The 24009-nt window shown below is 43.8% G+C and overlaps 1 protein-coding gene across 1 annotated transcript in view; it reads left to right on the top strand.

The window, feature by feature from the left end:
• Positions 1-24009, top strand: part of LOC139542563 (disks large-associated protein 4-like) — a 171239-nt gene that overhangs the window by 141737 nt on the left and 5493 nt on the right. Inside the window, exons 5-7 of the mRNA XM_071348147.1 lie at positions 1739-1955; positions 22399-22832; positions 22963-23054. Of these exons, the coding sequence (XP_071204248.1) occupies positions 1739-1955; positions 22399-22832; positions 22963-23054 (743 nt within the window). The remainder of the gene's footprint in view (positions 1-1738; positions 1956-22398; positions 22833-22962; positions 23055-24009) is intronic.

Below are 24009 nucleotides of genomic sequence, written 5' to 3'. Positions count from 1 at the left end.
GTGACTGCAGGTAGGGATAGAATATTTCAGATGATGTGTGTGGTGAGATGCTGGTTGGTTAAACATTCAGTAAGCCAGAAGAGACAGGAATAGGAATGATGTTTGAAAGTAATTTTTAGACATGAGCCTAGGTTTTTATCAAGACCACCAGGCTCCTTTCAGATGGAAGACCCGACGCCACATATGCTCATGGAGTTAAAATAGCATCATATTACAGATGACAGCAGTTAAATTACCCTCTACCTCTTACAGGAATCTTTTGTTATTATCAAATCATATTTCATTAATTGAATTTGGGAGATGACAAGAAAATCTCTCTTTGGGATAAAAGCAAGTTTTTTTATGAATGAACTGCAGTGTTTTATCAGGATTGATATCTGATGGATTACAATGGCTGCCTTAGCAGGAGAAGAGGCTTCAAAGGATCTGCATTGTTGTTCATGGCGGTAACTGTGCATAAAATCTAATACAGGAGAGGTTGTAACACATCGATGCCTTTCCATCAAGGCTTTTCATTGGGTATAAAAAGGAGTACAGACAATATCAGCTTGCGTGCTAAGTATTGCAAGATTCTAATGGATCAAATAACAGATAAGCATCAACCAAGGAAAAAATTGTAAATATCATGAAATGGTGTGAAGTTTCATCATTTGATTTGAATGAAGTTTAAAAATGTATTTTGAATACTGAGCATCCCTGTTACATCTCCTTTCTTTCTTGGGGGATACAATGATGACCATGTGCCAACTCTGGCACCAGCATCCTCCTCACACTGCAATGAAAAGCAGGACGAACAAACAGGGACTCTACCTGCTACCAACATCATTAAAACCTTGAACATCACAGCAGCCTGGTATTGAAGTCTGGGGCGTAATAGGCTATCATTGTTCCTCCTCCTCCACTCTGGCACTGTTTGAACAGTGAAACAAGCTCTTATCGCAGGGTGGACAGGTGAAGTTGACTCAGCTGGTCGGTCTCTCTACAATACCTACTTCCTGTCCAGCCTATACAGTTGTATTATGATATATTTCTGCTGGTGAATCTGCTGTTGTGGAAAAGTGTCATGTTGTCAACGCCAGAGCCTGTAAATGTGCTACACCAATAAACAAGTCCTGTAGATCAATAGCGTCGCTGAGCTGAGCAAAATCAGACACCACCACAACCACTACGACTATGATGTGGAGAGAGTGGACAGCTTGTAGTGGGAGGCTGTTGATTCCTCAGTCAAAGTGATTGCATTAGCTCCAGGGATGAGGAAAGGGAAATCTGACGCCGCTGGCTTGTCATCACTGATTAAACATTCTATGTGGTATTTCACAGATACAATACAGTGAGTACACAGATTCTATCAGTGAACACAAAGCTCAAACAGAATATTGATATAATGAGATATCTTCAACATGGTTATTGAAGTAGCTTACTTTTGATCAATCCGTTTCATTAAGTACAATTTTGACTGTGCATGATAACTCCTGTACCCATTTTCCTCTGGAGATAGTGATACTGTCCTTAATCAGTGCATGAGTTTCTTTGGTAAATCTAACAGTCCTTTTGATTGGGCTCTTGTGAGCTGAGGGAAACAGGATCCTTCCCACTCTCCTACCATACACCACTACCTTACTCCAGAAGCATGCCCTGCCACCTGAGACTTGCACTGCTTTCGCCTCACAGGCGGTGGCGGGCTAGCAGTCGCCTAAGTCCCCGCCCCCAACGTGTCAACCTGCACGTGTTCTTTCAGGTGTGTGGGCAGGGCTGCGGGCGCTCGCTGTACTGCGAGGGGGAGTCCCAGGCGGTGGAGGCTTTGAACCTGCCCACACCGACGTGCTTTCGCTCCCGCAGCCACAGCTACCTGCGGGCTATCCAGGCCGGCTGCTCCCAGGATGAGGACACCGCCTCAGTGGACTCTGATTCACCTCCACCCACCACCACCGGCTGCACCTACACCTCCAGCCCCAGTGAGTGTACTGTAATGCTTAGGATGGGGGGATGGGCTGGGCCCTGGGCTCAGGAAGGAGGTGGGCTGGGCCCTGGGCGTATGAGGGGGATGGGCCCTGGGCTCAATTCACAAATAATTTAGTATCTGCAAGATAAGGACTATGATGTAAGATTCCCACATGCATTGATGTATATTTTCAAATCCAGCAGAAGGGAAATTAATATGAAGGATGTGAGGGACTGTACTTCTTCCGTTGTAAAGGGTATGTACTCAGTAACGCATGCACTTACACACAAACAGGGTGAGACAGATTCGGTCTCTGGCTGGTGGCACTGAATGACCTACCAGCCCAGTGGGGTTGGTAGGGGAGGGTGATGCAGCAAGACTGGACTGGTGCCAACTAACTCATCCATACCCATTACACAACAGTGAGCAGGGGAGATATGATGTCTGGTGATCATGGTGAGTTTGAACACCTGGGTCACACACACATAAGGTATACACTACACACTACACACGTACTGGCGCTGCTGCTGTCTTCCATGCATAAGCACAACATTTCTCCTCTCTAGCCATCCTTATCAAATGATCACTCCATATCAAGCCATTTCAACGTTTTAGAGGAATTACTTACATGACATGAAGCAATTCATCCATTGCAGCTGTGGGTGGTCTTAGATAGTGGTCTGTCGACTGCTGGAGCCTGTGAACATAAGAACAGATCAAAACATTATTTGATCCCTCAAAAACATGAAGCCCAAAGCACGACAATCATGTGTTGAGTATGAATAAAAACGCATCAAGGTCTACTTTTCATTGCAATTGTTTCCTCCAAACAATCTCTGTTTACATTCCTGAATCTGATGTATTTCTGTGGCTCAGCTCAGGGCCTTTGATGTCTGTTACCACATCAAGGCCTATGAAAAGGGCACTCAGACAGAGCTTACAGGGGGTGAAAAGTTTATAGGGGTAGAGTCTGAGCAGTATGGAAACCAATGTGCCATGTGAATGCAGTCTCTTTGCAGCACAACAGTGACGCTTGCCCAGATGAACTTTGCCTCAGGGCAGACTGTAGTGGGCTTAGGGTCAGTGAAGTTGGTCTAGCTAGGCCTGCTTTGTGCTCTCTTGCTGAATCATCTTGGGTATTTGAAACAGATGCTGAAACAAGGCCTTTACAAGGGCAGGGCACCCCATAATTGACATGTTAGAGACTATTGCTGTTTCCATTACATTTTTTGGGTACAGACTTAGGTATAGCCCAATATGAAAATTCAAAAGTGTCAATCTGAACATTAGACCATAGTGTATAATTTGACTCATAGTTTTCAGCCAATCGAAGTAACATGTTCCATCAAACATACTGTATCTTGCACTCTGACACAATTGTATTTTCTTACAAGCACTGATTTTGCTGATAGCTGCTTTATTGAGGAAAGTTTTACTTGCAATGACTGTGTGAAATGTGGTTGTCTTACCTAAGTTGAATGCAACACTGAGGCTGCGTTCACACAGCCAGCCCAATTCCGATCTTTTTTCCACTAGTTGGTCTTTTGACCAATCACATCTTTTTCACAGAACCGATTGGTCAAAAGACCAATTAGTGAAAAAAAGATCAGAATTGGTCTACCTGTCTATGGCTGCACAGGCAGACAAATTCTGATATTTTTACACAGGCAGCCAAAATATCTGGTGTGATTATTCAAAAGACAAATTAGTGGGGAAAAGATCAGAATTGTGCAGCCTAAATGCAGTCTGACTGCCCTGGATATTGCTGCATTCATAACCAAGTGTGAAGGTGGCAATTATCAGTTGTGAAGTCGTAAATATCAGTTGAATGCATGCATTCATTTACATGCTTTGAACTCATTGAGAAACGCCGATTGGCCAATGGCCAACAATCTGCTTCAACCATAAACTAAAAGTACAGATATTATGCCTGTAAACAAATTATAGTAATAAAAAAACATATTAATATATAGATTGCTTTTTATAAATAATGTTTTGTTGTTGTTAAATGCTGTTGTTGTTGTTAAATGCTGTTGTTGAGGTCATTTCCTTAGTAAGTGACATCAGAGGTCAGCATGTGGGAGAATTCAGAGCTCAGGGATTATAGATGAGTTTTCCACTAGTAATTACCAGTTGGAAATACCATTTCCGTAAATAACAAGTGTAGACTAACAGTGAAATGCTTTCTTACAGGTTTTTTCCCCAACGACACAGTGTCAAAGATAAAGATAAGAAAGAAACATACAAAAATAAACATAGAAATAGTGACACAAGGAATAAATACACAAAGAATAACGAATAACAATAACGAGTAAAAGTAATATGGCTATATACTGGGAGTACTAGTAATTGAGGTAGCTGTCTACATATAGTAGGGCCGGGGTAAAGTGACTAGGCAACATGATCGATAATAGACAGTAGCAGTGTTGTGTGTTTGGCGTCAGCATGCATGTGTGTATGGACGTATTGTGTGCGTGTGTTGGGGTGTCAGTGTGAATGTGTGGGTAGACTCCAGTGTGTGTGCATAGGGACGTTCAAGTGGATTTTTCCCAGTCATATGTGGTAAATATACCATCTTCCCAATTGGTTATGAATGCTGGGCAGTTTTTCATTCCCCTGATGATAAGACAAGATGTGAAAATTAGTTTTTTTGTTAAAGTATGATTGGGGTCCATGCGAAATGTACACGCCCCTGTGTGAAAAATATATAAAAATGTACATTTAGAGGCGGGAACGTACGCTACCAGGGCGGGGGAAAACGTACCCACAAAAACAGACAGAGATATTATCCAATGGGCGTTTAGAAATCCTCTATCGTATACCAAAACGTCGGGAAAACGTGACGCACTTAGCTGAACCAATCCTGTTCGTCTACGCTAAGATTGATGACCATCAACATCCAATGGTGTGTCTGTCTTGAAAAGTGGACTCCAAGCCCCATCATCAAGGGCGTGTCCATTTCGATTCCTTTCTTTAAGGAAAGTACGTTGTGAACAATCAAATGCCACGGTAGCGTATGCCTCTCTCACTATTAAAACAACCATGAATGAATGAACAGAAAATACGGATTTATTGACTCACCTTTATCAAAGTAAGATTCAGTATTTTATAAAGTACTCCTGCCTGCACAGAGTTTTGAACCGATTGGTATTAAACGTCGTTAGCTAGTTTTAAGCCTAGCTAGCTAACGTTCCCTAGCTGGTTAACGTGGATGATAAATCGCCCTGATTCTGGTAACCACGTAACTAGCCAGCTTGCTAGTAATGGTAGCTAGGCAGCTACATCGCACGAGTTGTACAGATGCTTGTTTCATTCCACTGCTAACATTACTAGCAGTCATTTGTCACGCTAATACGTGAGTTATTATTATTAGCAGGTGACAGTTTGTGGCGAAAATTAGCTAGCTAGCAGCAATGCATTTGTATTGTTCTTTAGCTCGTTTAGCTAGCCAATGTTAGCGATGCCTGTGAAAGCAACCGTATTGTTAACCAGCTAGCTGCCAGCACGCCATCGTGATAGAGCGGGTAACTAGCTAACGTTAGCAATCAACGCTGTCAACCACTGGTTGAATTATCAAATTAGAAAACCAGTTAACTAGATTCCTATTTTGGTGAGTTTGAAGTGAGACTGGTCAAATTCAATGACTAGTTCCATGTCATACATTTTCCCACCATGACATTGATGATCATATGATCCAACTAACGTTAGATCCCGTTACTAGATCATCCAGCCAAGTTAGCTAAAACACTTGTTAAACCATTTTGGCATTCATGTGTTATTGTTTATTCTGCTTCGTCTTAGTTGCACGTTAAAAGGTGTGCGTGTGGTAAGTTAAGTAGTAAGACCACATCCTTGCCAAGGATCTAGCAACCTCCTTGCCAAATGCTTTAATAATCATTTGTTTAGTTTTACTGCTATGGTCAAAGAGCAAATGGATAGCTGACGATTTGTGAGCCAAACAGAAATTAAGCAAGTATGGATTGCAAACTATACTATTTCAAAACATACTGTTATGAATTTATCACTCGGGTCAACTGATGTTCGTAGGAGTTTATCTTGCTTAGAAGTCAGTTGAAGGCCAGTAACTATTTCCGTAGCAATCCCCTGTCGCTTGCCTTTTTATTGCCTTATAGCCAAAGGCCTTTTATAGTCTGATTGGAGAGTACTGCATATACAATCAATAATTGAGCAGCTTCTCACTGAAGTGCTTTGCAGTTAGACAGCTGGGCCTTTTCAGAGGGGATTTGATCAGTGCTCTGTGTACCAGGGACCAGCGTAGAATCCCTGACTCAAAGTTTTAGCCTGAAAGTTGTTGTAGGGCTGGGATCAGATGGCCATTCATTCATAGGCTTCAGATAACACATGCTTAGCACACGAATACACAGACATTGAGTTGCATGCTCTGGCTATACACCCACACTGACTATAGACATACTCATTGGTGAGTCAGTGGGTGGTTTGAGGAGTCACTTTTGTTGCCTGAAATATGGTACATTTCAGATCAACCTAAAGGATAAAGTAGTATGAGTAGTAAAATGACTCATTGGTGGGTTGTGCTAAAGAAAAATTTATTAAAGCAGCACAATGATGCAATCCCGGCCAGGGAGTCTGCAAGCCCCTCCTATTAGGTTTGGCTGAATCTGAGTCCCTGTCCAATTTCAAATCAAATCAAATTTTATTAGTCACATACACATGGTTAGCAGATGTTAATGCGAGTGTAGCGAAATGCTTGTGCTTCTAGTTCCGACAATGCAGTAATAACCAACAAGTAATCTAACCTAACAATTCCACAACTACTACCTTATACACACACAAGTGTAAAGGGATAAAGAATATGTACATAAAGATATATGAATGAGTGGTGGTACAGAACGGCATAGGCAAGATGCAGTAGATGGTATAGAGTACGGTATATACATATGAGATGAGTACTGTAGGGTATGTAAACATAAAGTGGCATAGTTTAAAGTGGCTAGTGGTACATGTATTACATAAAGATGGCAAGATGCAGTAGATGATATAGAGTACAGTATATACATATGAGATGGGTAATGTAGGGTATGTAAACATTATATTAAGTGGCATTGTTTAAAGTGGCTAGTGGTACATTTTTACATAATTTCCATCAATTCCCATTTTTAAAGTGGCTGGAGTTGAGTCAGTATGTTGGCAGCGGCCGCTAAATATTAGTGGTGGCTGTTTAACAGTCTGATGGCCTTGAGATAGAAGCTGTTTTTCAGTCTCTCGGTCCCTGCTTTGATGCACCTGTACTGACCTCGCCTTCTGGATGATAGCGGGGTGAACAGGCAGTGGCTTGGGTGGTTGTTGTCCTTGATGATCTTTATGGCCTTCCTGTGACATCGGGTGGTGTAGGTGTCCTGGAGGGCAGGTAGTTTGCCCCCGGTGATGCGTTCTGCAGACCTCACTACCCTCTGGAGAGCCTTACGGTTGTGGGCGGAGCAGTTGCCGTACCAGGCGGTGATACAGCCCGACAGGATGCTCTCGATTGTGCATCTGTAGAAGTTTGTGAGTGCTTTTGGTGACAAGCCGAATTTCTTCAGCCTCCTGAGGTTGAAGAGGCGCTGCTGCGCCTTCTTCACGCCGCTGTCTGTGTGGGTGGACCAATTCAGTTTGTCCGTGATGTGTACACCGAGGAACTTAAAACTTTCCACCTTCTCCACTACTGACCCGTCGATGTGGATAGGGGGGTGCTCCCTCTGCTGTTTCCTGAAGTCCACAATCATCTCCTTTGTTTTGTTGACGTTGAGTGTGAGGTTATTTTCCTGACACCACACTCCGAGGGCCCTCACCTCCTCCCTGTAGGCCGTCTCGTCGTTGTTGGTAATCAAGCCTACCACTGTAGTGTCATCCGCAAACTTGATGATTGAGTTGGAGGCGTGCATGGCCACGCAGTCGTGGGTGAACAGGGAGTACAGGAGAGGGCTCAGAACGCACCCTTGTGGGGCCCCAGTGTTGAGGATCAGCGGGGTGGAGATGTTGTTACCTACCCTCACCACCTGGGGGCGGCCCGTCAGGAAGTCCAGGACCCAGTTGCACAGGGCGGGGTCGAGACCCAGGGTCTCGAGCTTGATGACGAGTTTGGAGGGTACTATGGTGTTAAATGCTGAGCTGTAGTCGATGAACAGCATTCTCACATAGGTATTCCTCTTGTCCAGATGGGTTAGGGCAGTGTGCAGTGTGGTTGCGATTGCGTCGTCTGTGGACCTATTGGGTCGGTAAGCAAATTGGAGTGGGTCTAGGGTGTCCGGTAGGGTGGAGGTGATATGGTCCTTGACTAGTCTCTCAAAGCACTTCATGATGACGGAAGTGAGTGCTACGGGGCGGTAGTCGTTTAGCTCAGTTACCTTAGCTTTCTTGGGAACAGGAACAATGGTGGCCCTCTTGAAGCATGTGGGAACAGCAGACTGGGATAAGGATTGATTGAATATGTCCGTAAACACACCAGCCAGCTGGTCTGCGCATGCTCTGAGGACGCGGCTGGGAATGCCGTCTGGGCCTGCAGCCTTGCGAGGGTTAACACGTTTAAATGTTTTACTCACCTCGGCTGCAGTGAAGGAGAGCCCGCAGGTTTTGGTAGCGGGCCGTGTCAGTGGCACTGTATTGTCCTCAAAGCGAGCAAAAAAGTTATTTAGCCTGTCTGGGAGCAAGACATCCTGGTCCGCGACGGGGCTGGTTTTCTTTTTGTAATCCGTGATTGACTGTAGACCCTGCCACATACCTCTTGTGTCTGAGCTGTTGAATTGCGACTCTATTTTCTCTCTGTACTGGGACTTAGCTTGTTTGATTGCCTTGCGGAGAGAATAGCTACACTGTTTGTATTCGGTCATGTTTCCGGTCACCTTGCCCTGGTTAAAAGCAGTGGTTCGCGCTTTCAGTTTCACGCGAATGCTGCCGTCAATTCACGGTTTCTGGTTTGGGAATGTTTTAATCGTTGCTGTGGGTACGACATCGTCAATGCACTTTCTAATGAACTCGCTCACCGAATCAGCATATTCGTCAATGTTGTTGTTGGACGCAATGCGGAACATATTCCAATCCGCGTGATCAAAGCAGTCTTGAAGCGTGGAATCAGATTGGTCGGACCAGCGTTGAACAGACCTGAGCGCGGGAGCTTGTTGTTTTAGTTTCTGTTTGTAGGCTGGAAGCAACAAAATGGAGTCGTGGTCAGTTTTTCCGAAAGGAGGGCGGGGGAGGGCCTTATATGCGTCGCGGAAGTTAGTATAACAATGATCCAAGGTTTTACCAGCCCTGGTAGCACAATCGATATGCTGATAGAATTTAGGGAGTTTTGTTTTTAGATTAGCCTTGTTAAAATCCCCAGCTACGATGAATGCAGCCTCAGGGTGTGTGGTTTCCAGTTTACAAAGAGTCAGATAAAGTTCGTTCAGGGCCATCGATGTGTCTGCTTGGGGGGGAATATATACGGCTGTGATTATAATCTAAGAGAATTCCCTTGGTAGATAATGCGGTCGACATTTGATTGTGAGGAGTTCTAGATCAGGTGAACAGAATGACTTGAGTTCCTGTATGTTGTTATGATCACACCACGTCTCGTTAATCATAAGGCATACACCCCCGCCCCTCTTCTTACCAGAAAGATGTATGTTTCTGTCGGCGCGATGCGTGAAGAAACCAGCTGGCTGCACCGACTCCGTTAGCGTCTCTTGAGTTAGCCATGTTTCCGTGAAGCAGAGAACGTTACAATCTCTGATGTCTCTCTGGAATGTTACCCGTGCTCGGATTTCATCAACCTTATTGTCAAGAGACTGGACATTGGCGAGTAGTATGCTAGGGAGTGGAGCGCGATGTGCCCGTCTCCGAAGCCTGGCCAGGAGACCGCCTCGTTTGCCCCTTTTACGGCGTCGCACAGGGTCGCCGGCTGGGATCAGATCCATTGTATTGGGTGGAAGGCAAAACACTGGATCCGTTTCGGGAAAGTCATATTCCTGGTAGGAACGATGATGAGTTGACGTTAATCGTATATTCAGTAGTTCCTCCCGACTGTATGTAATGAAACCTAAGATTACCTGGGGTACCGATGTAAGAAATAACACATAAAAAAACAAAATACTGCATATTTTCCAAGGAACGCGAAGCGAGGCGGCCATCTCGTTTCGGCGCCGGATGTCATGATGTCGGATGCCGGATGTCAATTGAAGTGACCAATCTGTCAGAATTGGGTCACAAGGAGGATTTCCTGCATCCATGGTGTCATTCAATCTCAAGGGCTCAGTCTGAGGAAGCGGGACGGTGTACCGCTTGTGTAGCTGGTCACTACACACACTGCTCTAAAAAGAGGGTCGCCCAATCCTACGATATGTGTTGAACACAAGATTACAAGGGGTTGAAAGGGGTTTGATGAAGTGTGTGCGTGCTTGCATGAGCAAAAGAGTGTCTGGTCTGTCTGGCATTGTAGAAGGATTTGCCTTGCTGTAGTAGTCCCTGTCCAGCTTGTCTGCCGTTTTCTCTCATCAGCCCTTTCCGTCCCCTCTGGGTTTGGGCAACCAGCCTAGTTCTCCAGCAGACAGCCAGTCTGCATGTCACCCTGCCACTATAATGCTGTTAATCTGGGGCTAATCCAACCCCCGGCCGTGCCTTGTGCAGATTGGGAACACTCACAGGACCACCTATTAAAGGTTTCCCAGGCAGCACTAGTCCAACACATAGTGGGGGCATGGATGTGTAGTGTTGCAGACAGGAAGGAATGCAGGAATCAGCTCTGGAGTCACCAGACCACCAAGCTCCCATTCAATGGGTTGCAATGGCAGACATGTTGTAGAATGTTCAGAGAAAGAACATACATGCTGCTTTTTCTATCTGCAGCGTTTAGAACTGTGTTCCCTCAAGGTTGGGAAAACAACAAAATCAGCACTGTCTCATCTCTCCCCGCTGAGGCTAGTTTGCGTAATTAACACACATCTCAACTGGCAGGATGAGGAGGGCACAAAAATAAGCCCAACCATAATTAAACTGTCAAAATCCCACAGCAATCTCCAGACACTTGACATCCCAAGAGAGCAGAGAACTGCTGTCGGGCTGGCCCCGACAACAATTATTGGTTGACCAAGAGTCAGTCGTCTGTTCTTTCGACTAATCGATTGGTAGAAATGTTCAAATGTGTATTTTTCCATATATAGACACATCCTATGTGTTTTAATCAAATCAACCATATGCACTGAGCTTGTCTAATGGTTTAAGCACACTGTTTGATGAAATAATTAAGACACAAATGACTAGAGGCAGTCGGATTGCAATTGATTTGATTGTGCCGGACTGGCTTAGACTTATTGCGCTGTGTTAAAAAAAATGACAGTGACACTGACTTGCACCCGTTGTCTCTCTCCTCCCTGCTGCAGCGACCACCACAGAACATGTTAATCGCGCTGTCCGTGTTGCTGAAGCTGCAACATAATTACAGCCATTTCTGACCCGAAAAGTTCTGTTATCAAAATCCCTCATTTGTTTAGGAAAAACATTCCCTATTCCCTCAACCCTTGCTCTCTTTACATGACACGTATGCATCGCATGCACGTGACCAATAGGGCCTGCCCTATAGCATATCATAATCACGTCAATAAATTGGCTATAACAAACTCTGAACACAATAACAGCAAAATGGATGCAGAGGACATGACAAACTCGAAATGGGAATGTTTACTGGCTGCTCAGGAGGTAAAGGGGAAGTCAGATGTGTGGAATAAATTTGACTAGTTGCGGAAAATACTTGAGATCAAGAAAAAGGTAAGGATAATGTATACAACACTAAATAAATGATAAGTGTACCAGAGAGTGTTGTAATGTTTTGTTAAGCCTTTATTACAGCAAAGACTAAGAACTGTCACATTCATTGGTGAATGCAATTTCCAAAATGGAACGGTTTTATTGTTTATGCTAATTATTCAAGGTACGCTTTATTTAAAAAATAAAATGCTTGATTGCGTTTTAAATCATGAATGACTCCTATGCTGTGTGGTGACTTGAATAAATGATTGATTGACACAGTAGCCTACATAAGTATTGAAATATAGTCCTAAATTAGTTATGGTATTAAGACTAAACAGGATGCGCGCTTAGGCTTACAGCTCGATGGTGGTTATACAAGGCTGCTATACTAAGCCTACTACTGATAAAGACATAACTTATAATTATGATAATGAGATCAAGAAAAAGGGGGGGGTATAATTTTTCGGACAATTTGGAACAGTGTAAACAACAAATTAATTCTAAAACGAGAGCTAATTAAGTTGGTTTCCTCTCACTTTTCTTAGACAAGGCAAGGGCTGTTTTCCCCCCCATCTCATTCTGCTGCTGCCTCCGCCGCATTGTTCTCAACACCATTGTGCTGATTAACTTTGCTATTATGCACATAGCAACATGGTCTAGGAAAAGGCGGCAATTCAACACCGCACTGATGTGTTTCAGAACCGCGGATAGCGACCACTATCCAATGAGGAAGAAATAGCATTTTTATTCATGTTGCACCGCTGTTCTGACATAATATAACCATATAGAATTTCAGTAGCACATCTCAGAGTGATGGACTGTGCCATCCCCACAGCCTCCACAATGGATTAGTCCACTCAGACAGGCGTGAATCAGACAGTTGTTTTATGGTGTCTTGCTATTGCTCGACTAAAGAAATCTTGGTCGACCAAAAGCCTATCGACCAAACAATCGATCGGTCGACTAAATGGGGTCAGCCCTACAGAGAACAGAACTGATTTTAAATCTGCGGGTACAAACGATGAGTACAGAGGGTGAAATGAGACTGGGTCACGTCAGTGTCATTTATCTGGTCTTATTTTAACTGTCTGCTGGTCCGTTACTGGATATCAGATACGTCTCTCACACGTGCTGGTAGAGCTAGTATTTCCTGGAGCATTAACTGCAATGCATTTAACAAGAAATCCAATTTAGGTTAACTAAAATCACCAACTTGTGATGATCACCAACATGTTGACAGTGCTGTTATGGATGTTAAGTGCTTTCCGAGCAGGAGAAACCCCATGAGCCCCACATAGAAACAGCCTTTTGCCTACTCTCCTAACACCTTTCCCTTTGATCAGTGCATGATAGACCGCTCCCCATCAGTTATAATCAACAACACTGACTGTAAAACAACTTTAGTGCTGATCAAATTCCAGTTCTGTAATTAACTCATGCCTTGTGTATGAACATAGCTCGGGCAAGACAGGTATAACCCTGAATGCAAAGTAAAGGTGTGATTCACCGACGCATTCACTACTCATGTTATCAGATATCCAAGTGCTCAGTGTTTTTGGAGGTGAACAGGGTACATGTTTTTCCCTACTAGTATCAGATACTTAGGGCTGGCATTATCTGTGGAACCAGTGGTTGAGTAGTAGCATAGCTGGTTGGCACTGACCCCACAGGAGCAGAGGTTCAAGGCAGCTTAGTTTATCTACCCCATAATCACCTCTGGGCGGGCAGCCCATGATCATGGAGTAGAAGAGGGCAGGGCAAGTGTAGTACAAATCACAGCAAGACTGGACAGAGAGCATTTCTGCCAACAGTATGAATAATATGTAGTGCTACAGCTTTAGTGAGTGCTTATTTCTGTCATTAGTGTTACTGATGGAATATTACTTTTTTTCTATGACATTTGTTTGAGGGAGTAGGCTCTCTGTCAGTCTGGGCATTATACATGTTTGTGTGTACTGTGTATGGTCCACGCTAGCCTCATAGACATGGGTATCAAGAGGCTTGTGGTACTTAGAACGTGACAACACGGAACACGTTACATTAATTCACTCATTTAGTCTTGTGTGTCTATGCTGGGCATTTGAGGAATGTGTCTTGTTCTCAGGGAGTAAATGTCCCTTTGTCCTCGGCTGGCGCTGGGCCCAGAGTCGAGGCTGTTGCTGCTCTTACAGCAATGTGTGAGACAGCATTTCTCTCTGTGGCCCCTGGATTCCACAGCCCTGTTTGTGTGCATTGGTGACATTTTAATGATGGATTAAATGGAGCAGCCTGGCGTTTGTTGATGACTGATCTCATGTCTACACTACCCTGTTGATTTAAACAAAGGATTTTGAAGGAAGTTTGGTCACACCAACATTCGCCTATATAGGACAGGCGTTTCCCTTCGTAACAGTGAATCGACTGTGAAACAGGCCGAGGCAAACCCATGTAATTACCCTGCCCTTGTCTAATTATTTTTGTTAACCTTTATGTAACTAGGCAAGTCGGTTAAGAACAAATTCTTATTAATAGTAACTGTCTACCCCAGCCAAACCCTAACCCGGACAACGCTGGGCCAATTGTGCGCCTCCCTATGGCACTCCCAATCACGGCTGGTTGTGATACAGCCTGGAATCGAACCTCGGTCTGTAGTGACGCCTCTAGCACTGAAATGCAGTGCCTTAGACTGCTGTACCACTCAGGAGCCCTTGTAGTAGTCAAGTATGTAGGTTATTCCCTACAGTTACCGGAAATAGTGATACCAACTTTTTTTTCATTCAGCCTGTGACTGTGTGTGTGTAGTCATGTGTGGGAGTAGACTTGGAGCCCATATGATTTGATGACTGTGGTAACTGGACTAGAGGTCGACCGATTATGATTTTTCAACACCGATACCGATTTTTTTGCAAGACCAAAAAAGCCGATAACGATTAATTGTCTTTTTTTGTGTTTTTTTTGTTGATGAAATTTTAAAAAATTATACAGTTGAAGTCGGAAGTTTACATACACCTAGGTTGGAGTCATTAAAACTCGTTTTTCAACCACTCCACAGATGTCTTGTTAACAAACTGTAGTTTTTGCAAATTGGTTAGGACATCTACTTTGTGCATGACACAAGTAATTTTTCCAACAATTGTTTACAGACAGATTATTTCACTTAGAATTCACTGTATCACAATTCCAGTGGGTCAGAAGTTTACATACACTAAGTTGACTGTGCCTTTAAACAGCTTGGAAAATTACAGAAAAATATGTCATGGCTTTAGAAGATTCTGATAGGCTAATTGACATCATTTGAGTCAATTGGAGATGTACTTGTGGATGTATTTCAAGGCCTACCTTCAAACTCAGTGCCTCTTTGCTTAACATCAAAAGAAATCAGACAAGACCTCAGAAAATAAATTGTAGACTTCCACAAGTCTGGTTCATCCAATTTCCAAATGCCTGAAGGTACCACGTTCAACTGTACAAACAATAGTATGCAAGTATTAACACCATGGGACCACGCAGCTGTCATACCGCTCAGGAAGGGGACGCGTTCTGTCTCCTAGAGGTGAACGTACTTTGGTGCGAGTAGTGCAAATCAATCCCAGAACAACAGCAAAGGACCTTGTGAAGATGGTGCAGGAAACAGGTACAAAAGTATCTACATCCACAGTAAAACGAGTCCTATATCGACATAACCTGAAAGGCCGCTCAGCAAGGAAGAAGCCACTGCTCCAAAACCGCCAAAAAAAGCCAGACTGGTTTGCAACTGCACATGGGGACAAAGATCGTACTTTTTGGAGAAATGTCCTCTGGTCTGATGAAACAAATATAGAACTGTTTGGCCATAATGACCATTGTTATGTTTGGAGGAAAAAGGGGGAGGCTTGCAAGCCCGAAGAACACCATCTCAACCGTGAAGCACGGGTCTGACAGCATCATGTTGTGGGGGTGCTCTGCTGCAGGAGGGACTGGTGCACCTAAAAAAACATCATGAAGGTGGATTATTATGTGGATATATTGAAGAAACATCTCAAGACATCAGTCAGGAAGTTAAAGCTTGGTTTCAAATGGGTCTTCCAAATGGACAATGACCCCAAGCATACTTCCAAAGTTGTGACAAAATGGCTTAAGGACAACAAAGTCAAGGTATTGGAGTGGCCATCACAAAGCCCTGACATCAATCCTATAGAAAATTTGTGGGCAGAACTGAAAAAGCGTGTGAGCAAGGAGGCCTACAAACCTGACTCAGTTACACCAGCTCTGTCAGGAGGAATGGGCCAAAATTCACCCAATTTATTGTGGGAAGCTTGTGAAAGGCTACCTGTAACGTTTGACCCAAGTTAAACAGTTTAAAGGCAATGCTACCAAATGCTAATTGAGTGTATGTAAACTTCTAACCCACTGGGAATGTGATGAAAAAAATAAAAGCTGAAATAAATAATTCTCTACTATTATTTTGACATTTCACATTCTTAAAATATAGTGGTGATCCTAACTGAACTAAGACAGGGAATTTTTACTAGGATTAAATGTCAGGAATTGTGAAACTAAGTTTAAATGTATTTGGCTAAGGTATGTAAACTTCTGACTTCAACTGTATATATATTTGTAATAATGACAATTAACACAATACTGAATGAACAATGAACACTTTTATTTTAACTTAATATAATACATAAATAAATCTATTTAGTCTCAAATAAATCATGAAACATGCTCAATTTGGTTTAAATAATGCAAAACAGTGTTGGAGAAAAAAGGAGAAGTGCAATATGTGCCATGTAAAAAAGCTACCGTTTAAGTTCCTTACCCAGAACATATGAAATCTGGTGGTTCAATATTCCCAGTTCTTCAATATTCCCAGTTAAAAAGTTTTAGTTTGTAGTTATTATAGGAATTATGACGCGTCAACTATTTCTCTATACCATTTGTATTTCATATAGCTTTGACTATTGGCTGTTCTAATAGGCACTTTAGTATTGCCAGCCTAATCTCAGGAGTTGATAGGCTTGAAGTCAAAAACAGCGCTGTGATCAAGCATTGCTAAGAGCTGCTGGCAAACGCAGGAAAGTACTGTTTGAATGAATGCTTATGAGCCTGCTGCTGCCTACCACCGCTCAGTCAGTCTGCTATATCAAATCATAGACTTAATTATAATATAATAAACACAGAAATTCAAGCCTTTGGTCATTAATATGGTCAAATCCGGAAACTATCATTTAGAAAACAAAATGTTTATTCTTTCAGTGAAATACGGAACCGTTCCGTATTTTATCGAAGGGGTGGCATCCCCAAGTCTAAATATTGCTGTTACATTGCACAACCTTCAATGTTATGTCATAATTATGTAAAATTCTGGCAAATTAGTTCACAACGAGCCAGGCGGCCCAAACTGTTGCAGATACCCTGACTCTGCTTGCACTGAACGCAAGAGAAGTGACACAATTTCCCTAGTTAATATTGCCTGCTAACATGAATTTCTTAACTAAATATGCATGTTTAAAAATATATACTCATGTGTATTGATTTTAAGAAAGGCATTGATGTTTATGGTTAGGTACATTTGTGCAAAGATTGTGCTTTTTTCAGCAATGCGTTTTTGTTAAATCATCACCCGTTTGGCGAAGTTGAAGTAGGCTGTGATTTGATGATAATCAATGCGGTGGCTGTTAATTTATATGCAATGCAGGACAAGCTAGTTAACCTAGTAATATCATCAACCATGTGTAGTTAACTAGTGATTATGTGAAGATTGGTTGTTTTTTTATACGGTAAGTTTAATGCTAGCTAGCAACTTACCTTGGCTCCTTGCTGCACTCGCGTAACAGGTGGTCAGCCTGCCACGCAGTTTCCTCGTGGATTGTAATGTAATCGTCCATAATCGGTGTCCAAAAATGCTGATTATCGATTATGAAAACTTGAAATCGGCCCTAATTAATCGGCAGCTGTTTAAATAGCTAGCCAGCTAAGTACAGTGCCTTGCGAAAGTATTCACCCGCGCTAGCATTTTGTTGCCTTACAACCTGGAATTAAAATAGATTTTGGGGGGAGTTTGTATCATTTGATTTACACAACATGCCTACCACTTTGAAGATGCAAAATATTTTTTCTTGTGAAACAAACAAGAAATAAGACAAACTGAACTTGAGCGTGCATAACTATTCACCCCCCCCCCCGCCCCCCAAGTCAATACTTTGTAGAGCCATCTTTTGCAGCAATTACAGCTACAAGTCTCTTGGGGTATGTCCCTATAAGCTTTGCACATCTAGCCACTGGGATTTTTCCCCCTTCTTCAAGGCAAAACTGCTCCAGCTCCTTCAAGTTGGATGGGTTCCTGCTGGTGTACAGCAATCTTTAAGTCATACCACATTCTCAATTGGATTGAGGTTCGGGCTTTGACTAGGCCATTCCAAGACATTTAAATGTTTCCCCTTAAACCACTCGAGTGTTGCTTTAGCAGTGTGCTTGGGGTCATTGTCCCGCTGGAAGGTGATCCTCCGTCCCAGTCTCAAATCTCTGGAAGACTGAAACAGGTTTCCCTCAAGAATGTCCCTGTATTTAGTGCCATCCTTCAATTCTGAATAGTTTCCAAGTCCCTGCCAATGAAAAACATCCCCACAGCATGATGCTGCCACCACCATGCTTCACGGTGGGGATGGTGTTCTCGGGGTGATGAAAGGTGTTGGGTTTGTGCCAGACATAGCATTTTCCTTGATGGCCAAAAAGCTACATTTTAATCTCATCTAACCAGAGTACCTTTTTCCATATGTTTGGGGAGTCTCCCACATGCCTTTTGGCGAACACCAAACGTGTTTACTTATTTCTTTCTTTAAGCAATGGCCACTCTTCCGTATAGCCCAGCTGCAAAAAGCAATCTATCATTCAGGCCATGGGCTTGCATTCATGATGAGATTGTAAGCTAGCTAAATTAGAACAAGTGTGACTAAAACCAGTGTGGCAAATGTTTTCAGTCATCAGCGCATGCCATTTTGCAGAAATATATAGCCAATAAATGTTGTATTGAATAACAGTGTAATTTACATTATGGTTTCAGTAAGAAAACAGTAACTGCTAGCGTGTGGTTGTCACACAATGGTGATAACCACTGAGGTATAATAAGAAATGAAGATGTCCAGGATGTCCGCCCGTAAAAAAAAAAAAAGAGGATGTCCGTCCCTTTTTCTCCCAATTTCGTGGTATCCAATTGGTAGTGTCTACTGTCTTGTCTCATCGCTGCAACTCCCGTACGGACTCGGGAGAGGCGAAGGTCGAGAGCCATGCGTCCTCCGAAACACAACCCAACCTAGCCGCACTGCTTCTTGACACAACGCATATCCAACCCGGAAGCCAGCCGCACCAATGTGTCGGAGGAAACACGGTACACCTAGCGACTTGGTCAGCGTGCACTGCGCCCGGCCAGCCACAGGAGTCGCTAGTGCGCGATGAGATAAGGATATCCCTGCCGGCCAAACCCTCCCTAACCTGGACGACACTGGGCCAATTGTGGGCCTCCCGGTCGGCTGCGGCAAAGCCTGGGCTTGAACCCAGAATCTCTGTCTTAAGGCGCAGTGCCTTAGACCACTGCGCCACCCGGGAGGCCCGCCTCGTTGTTTTCACAGTAATTTACTGCGTAAAGGTGTTGACTAAAGTGTCTTATTAGGAATTTTCAAATCTGACTTCTCTGTGGCCATCTATGAACATTTTTCTTTCTGAGTCGCAAGTCAAAACTGCACTACCGAAGCATTTACATTACATTTACATTTAAGTCATTTAGCAGACGCTCTTATCCAGAGCGACTTACAAATTGGAAAGTTCATACATATTCATCCTTATTCATCCTGGTCCCCCCGTGGGGAATGAACCCACAACCCTGGCGTTGCAAGCGCCATGCTCTACCAACTGAGCCACACGGGACCGTGTGGTCCCGTAAGCAAAACTGTAGGAGCACTCAAACCCGTGCTTCTAGACCGGAACCTTAACCCCTAGAGCAGGTTGAGCGCTTCAAGTTCCTTGGTGTCCACATTACCAACAAACTAACATGGTCCATGCACACCAAGACAGTTGTGAAGAGGGCACGACAAAACCTATTCCCCCTCTGGAGACTGAAAAGATTTGGCATTGGTCCTCAGAAGATTCTACAGCTGCACCATCAAGAGCATCCTGACTGGTTGCATCACTGCCTGGTATGGCAACTGCTCGGCCTCTGACCGCAAGGCACTACAGAGGGTAGTGCATACGGCCCAGTACATCACTGGGGCCAAGCTTCCTGCCATCTAGGACCTCTATACCAAGCGGTGTCAGAGGAAGGCCCTAAAAATTGTCAAAGACTTCAACCACCCGTCATGGACTGTTCTCTCTGCTACCTCACGGCAAGCGGTACCGGAGCGCCAAGTGTAGATCCAAGAGGCTTCTTCTACCCACAAGCCATAAGACTCCTGAACACCTAATCAAATGGCTACCCCCCTCTCTTTTACACCGCTGCTACTCTGTAATCATCTATGCAAAGGTTTGGGGTCACTTAGAAATGTCCTTGTTTTTTAAAGAAAAGCACATTTTTTGTCAATTTAAAATAACATCAAATGTGTAGACATTGTTAATATTGAATAGACTGATGAGTTTCAGAAGAAAGGTCTTTGTTTCTGCCTATTTTGAGCCTGTAATCAAACCCACAAATGCTGATGCTCCAGATACTCAACTAGTCTAAAGGTCAGTTTTATTGCTTCTTTAATCAGGACAACAGTTTTCAGCTGTGCTAACATAATTGCAAAAGGGTTTTCTAAGGATCAATTAGCCTTTTAAAATGATACACTTGGATTTGCTAACACAATGTGCCATTGGAGCACAGGAGTGATGGTTGCTGATAATGGGCATCTGTACGCCTATGTAGATATTCCATAAAAAATCTGCCGTTTCCAGCTACAATAGTAATTTACAACATTAACCATGTCTACACTGTGTATTTCTGATCAATTTGATGTTATTTTAATGCACATACATCCAGATAATACTGCGTACCATTTTGCGCAATGACACTAAGTGTGATCGAGGCGTTGTCTACTTCATGTAGCTAACATATTCATGCTTCGCCTATTCCTATTTTGATTTGAAAGATGCTGTTGCACAAATAACATGCTAATTTAGTCCTACACTATCACTGTTATCAGGCTGTATAGCTAGTTACATTATCCTGACTACATTTATTAGCTAGCTAGCGATTAGCATTAGCGGCTAACACAACTTAGCCACAACTTGCTAAGAAAAGAAACTAGCTCTTTGCAGATGTAAGAAACACAAACTAATAGTAGAACGCTTGTGGATTTATATTAAGAAGTGGGAACTGCATCGGAGTCATCAACATTGTTGCATGTGCTGCATTGACCATGCAGACTGAACGCAAGTGTCTCGTGGTCGAGCAAATGCGCTCCTTTAGTGGTGGGGCTAGGTCTGTGGAAAGCAGCATAATGCGAGAGAGCAGAGAGGGATGACTCAAGTAATGGAGTAAACTATAAAAATGGACGTTACAGACGGTGTGTCACATGAACAAATATTCAAATACCATTTATAGAAGGTAAAGTAAAAACCCAAACCGGTCCTTGCATCAATACCAGTGTTTTTACACCGAACAAAAATATAAACGCAACATGTAAAGTGTTGGTCCCATCTTTCATGAGCTGAAATAAAAAATCCCAGAAATGTTCCATTCACACACAAAGCTAATTTGTTTACATCCCTGAAAGGTTTATCACGCAACACAATGCCAGAGATGTCTCAGGTCTTTGAGGGAGCGTGCAATTAGGAATACCAACCAGCACGGTTTCCAGAGAATCTAATATTCAATTCAGTACCATAGGCCACCTCCAATGTCATTTTAGAGAATTTGGCCATTCGTCCAACCGGCCTCACAACCGCAGACCACGCGTAACCATGCCATCCCTGGACATCCACATCCGGCTTCTTCACCTGTGGGCTCCTCAGAAGGAGGGGGCGTGGTGCTGAGAAGTGTTTCTGTCTGTGGGGGGAAAAACTCATTCTGATTTGGCTGGGCCTGGCTCCCCAGTGGGTGGGCTTTGCTCCCAAGTGGGTGGGCCTATGCCCTCACAGGCCCACCTATGGCTGCACCCCTGTGCAGTAATGTGAAATCCATAGATTTAAGGCCAAATGAATTTATTTCAATTGACTGATTTTTCAGTAAAATCTTAAATTGTTACATGTTGCGTTCTACTTTTTGTTCAGTGTAGTAAAATAGTTTACCGCCCAGCCCTAAATTCTCATTGTTCAAATGTATTTGTTTTCAATAAACATTTTGAGAAAAAATATGGTTTACAAGTAGTCAACAATCCTAAGCCACCCCCGTCTGTTTTGCCCCATAGTTGCGCAATTGTCGGTTTTGTTGCTAAACAACCACCCCGTCTATAGTCCCATGATAATTAACATTATTTGGTAGCTAGCTAGGCAGGTAAGGGATGTCAATGGAACTGAAAAAGCAGGATGACAGGAAACATGGAGGAGTGGGTGTGTTAGGCATAGGAAAATATGTTTAGGAAAATGTGGACTTTTTTTAACCTTTTGAGCTTGCTGCTCTTTTTGCAGTGGTTTGACTTCAGCGATAACCCTCTACTCAGGACTTCTTTCTTTTACAGCTCCATGCAGCTGGTGTGGTGGCTCAGTTGGCGCTACTGGAACTTCCTGCATTGTCCTGGTTCAGGTTTCACATAATGGTCCTTCTGTCCCTTCTCTCTTCCCAGCACTGCCGACGTGTGTAAGCAGCTCCTGTAAGAAGGCTCCCCCGCCGGTCCCTCCGCGCACCACCTCCAAGCCCTACATCTCTGTGACGGTGCAGAGCAGCACTGAGTCGGCCCAGGACACATACCTGGACCAACAGGACCACCGCAGCGAGGCCAACAGCCAATCAGGACGCAGCAGCAACTCTTCCGGCAGCCTCTGCAGCCTGCGTACAGGCAGCCTGGCCAAGGGCTCAAAGCCCCCGGCCCCCGTCGCCGCCCCTGTCCCTGCCCCGAGGGACTCCCACCCACCACCCTCCTCCACCACCCAGTCTTTGCCCCAGGTCCAGCCCCAGAATGACACTCTAAACCCAGGCCCCAGCCTCACCCCAGACCAGTCCCTGACCCTACCAGAGCCTGTTCCCACCAAAAGGAAGCTCTCATCTATCGGCATCCAGGTGAGCCCAGGAATCAATTTTCTAAATTGGCAAGACCTGGGTGTTCAGTTTGAATGTCTGACTTACTGTAATGTGCTGCTACACAGAGGATGTGTAGAATGACTCATTCATTGTAATGGTTGACTTGTAGGTGGATTGCGTTCAGCCAATCCAGAGAGAGGATCAACCGCCTCCCTCGACCAAGTTCCAGTCTATTGGAGTGCAGGTGGAGAACGGCAGGCCGTAAGTCAAATCCTTATCAACACAAGATTGTTGCTGTTTAGCTATTATCTCAATCAGCTGTTAAGAGCCACAGCAGGAGAAGCAAACACAAATGTGTAGCGGCTAAATTTAGAGATTGTGCGGGAAATGTAACTGAAAAAAGTAAAGGTCTCCAATTAATAGTCATTTATCATTTTCAAATTGGAGACCTTTACTTTTTTCAGTTACATTTCCCGCACAATCTCTAAATTTAGCCGCTACACATTTGTGTTTGCTTCTCCTGCTGTATCAGCCATTACTTATCCATCCATCCACACCCTCTGTAATCCCTGTAATTTCCTCCATTCCTTCCTCCTGCCATCCCTCCCTCCTGCCATCCCTCCCTTTTCTCCAGGCAGTTGCCAAGGTCACTTAGCGAGCTAGCGCTGGCAGCATTAGTGTAGCGTCTCTCTTTCTGATTGATGGCCTGTTTCTCCTATTTTGGCCACAGTGGAGGAGGCAGAGGGCTGTGAAGAACTGGCCATTTAAACAGCCTAGTGCAGAGTAATTCCCCATAATCGCTCTGGATAAGAGTGTCTACTACATATAAATGTAATTGGTTGGACTTGGCTGTTCTTCTCCCTATCCCTTAAAGCTGTAATCCATCTGCCTTTTCTTGTCTTCTCTCGATCACTCTCTCGCTGCCCTCATCCATCTCTCACACGTCTTGCCGTTTTTGCATTTACTGGAAAGGCAAAGAGACGGGCAATGTGCTTTCAGCTCCTCTCATTTTTATTTAATTTATTTAACTAGGCAAGTCAGTTAAGACCAAATTCATATTTACAATGACGGCCTACCGGGGAACAGTGGGTTAACTGCCTTGTTCAGGGGCAGAACAACAGATTTTTACCTTGTCCGCTCGGGGATTCGATCCAGCAACCTTTCGGTTACTGGCCCAACGCTCTAACCACTAGGCTACCTGCCGCCCCTCATGTCC

The sequence above is a fragment of the Salvelinus alpinus genome, chromosome 17 (genome assembly GCF_045679555.1).
Source record: "Salvelinus alpinus chromosome 17, SLU_Salpinus.1, whole genome shotgun sequence".
NCBI classification, from domain to species: domain Eukaryota; kingdom Metazoa; phylum Chordata; class Actinopteri; order Salmoniformes; family Salmonidae; genus Salvelinus; species Salvelinus alpinus.
This window is presented reverse-complemented; position numbering and strand designations above follow the sequence as displayed.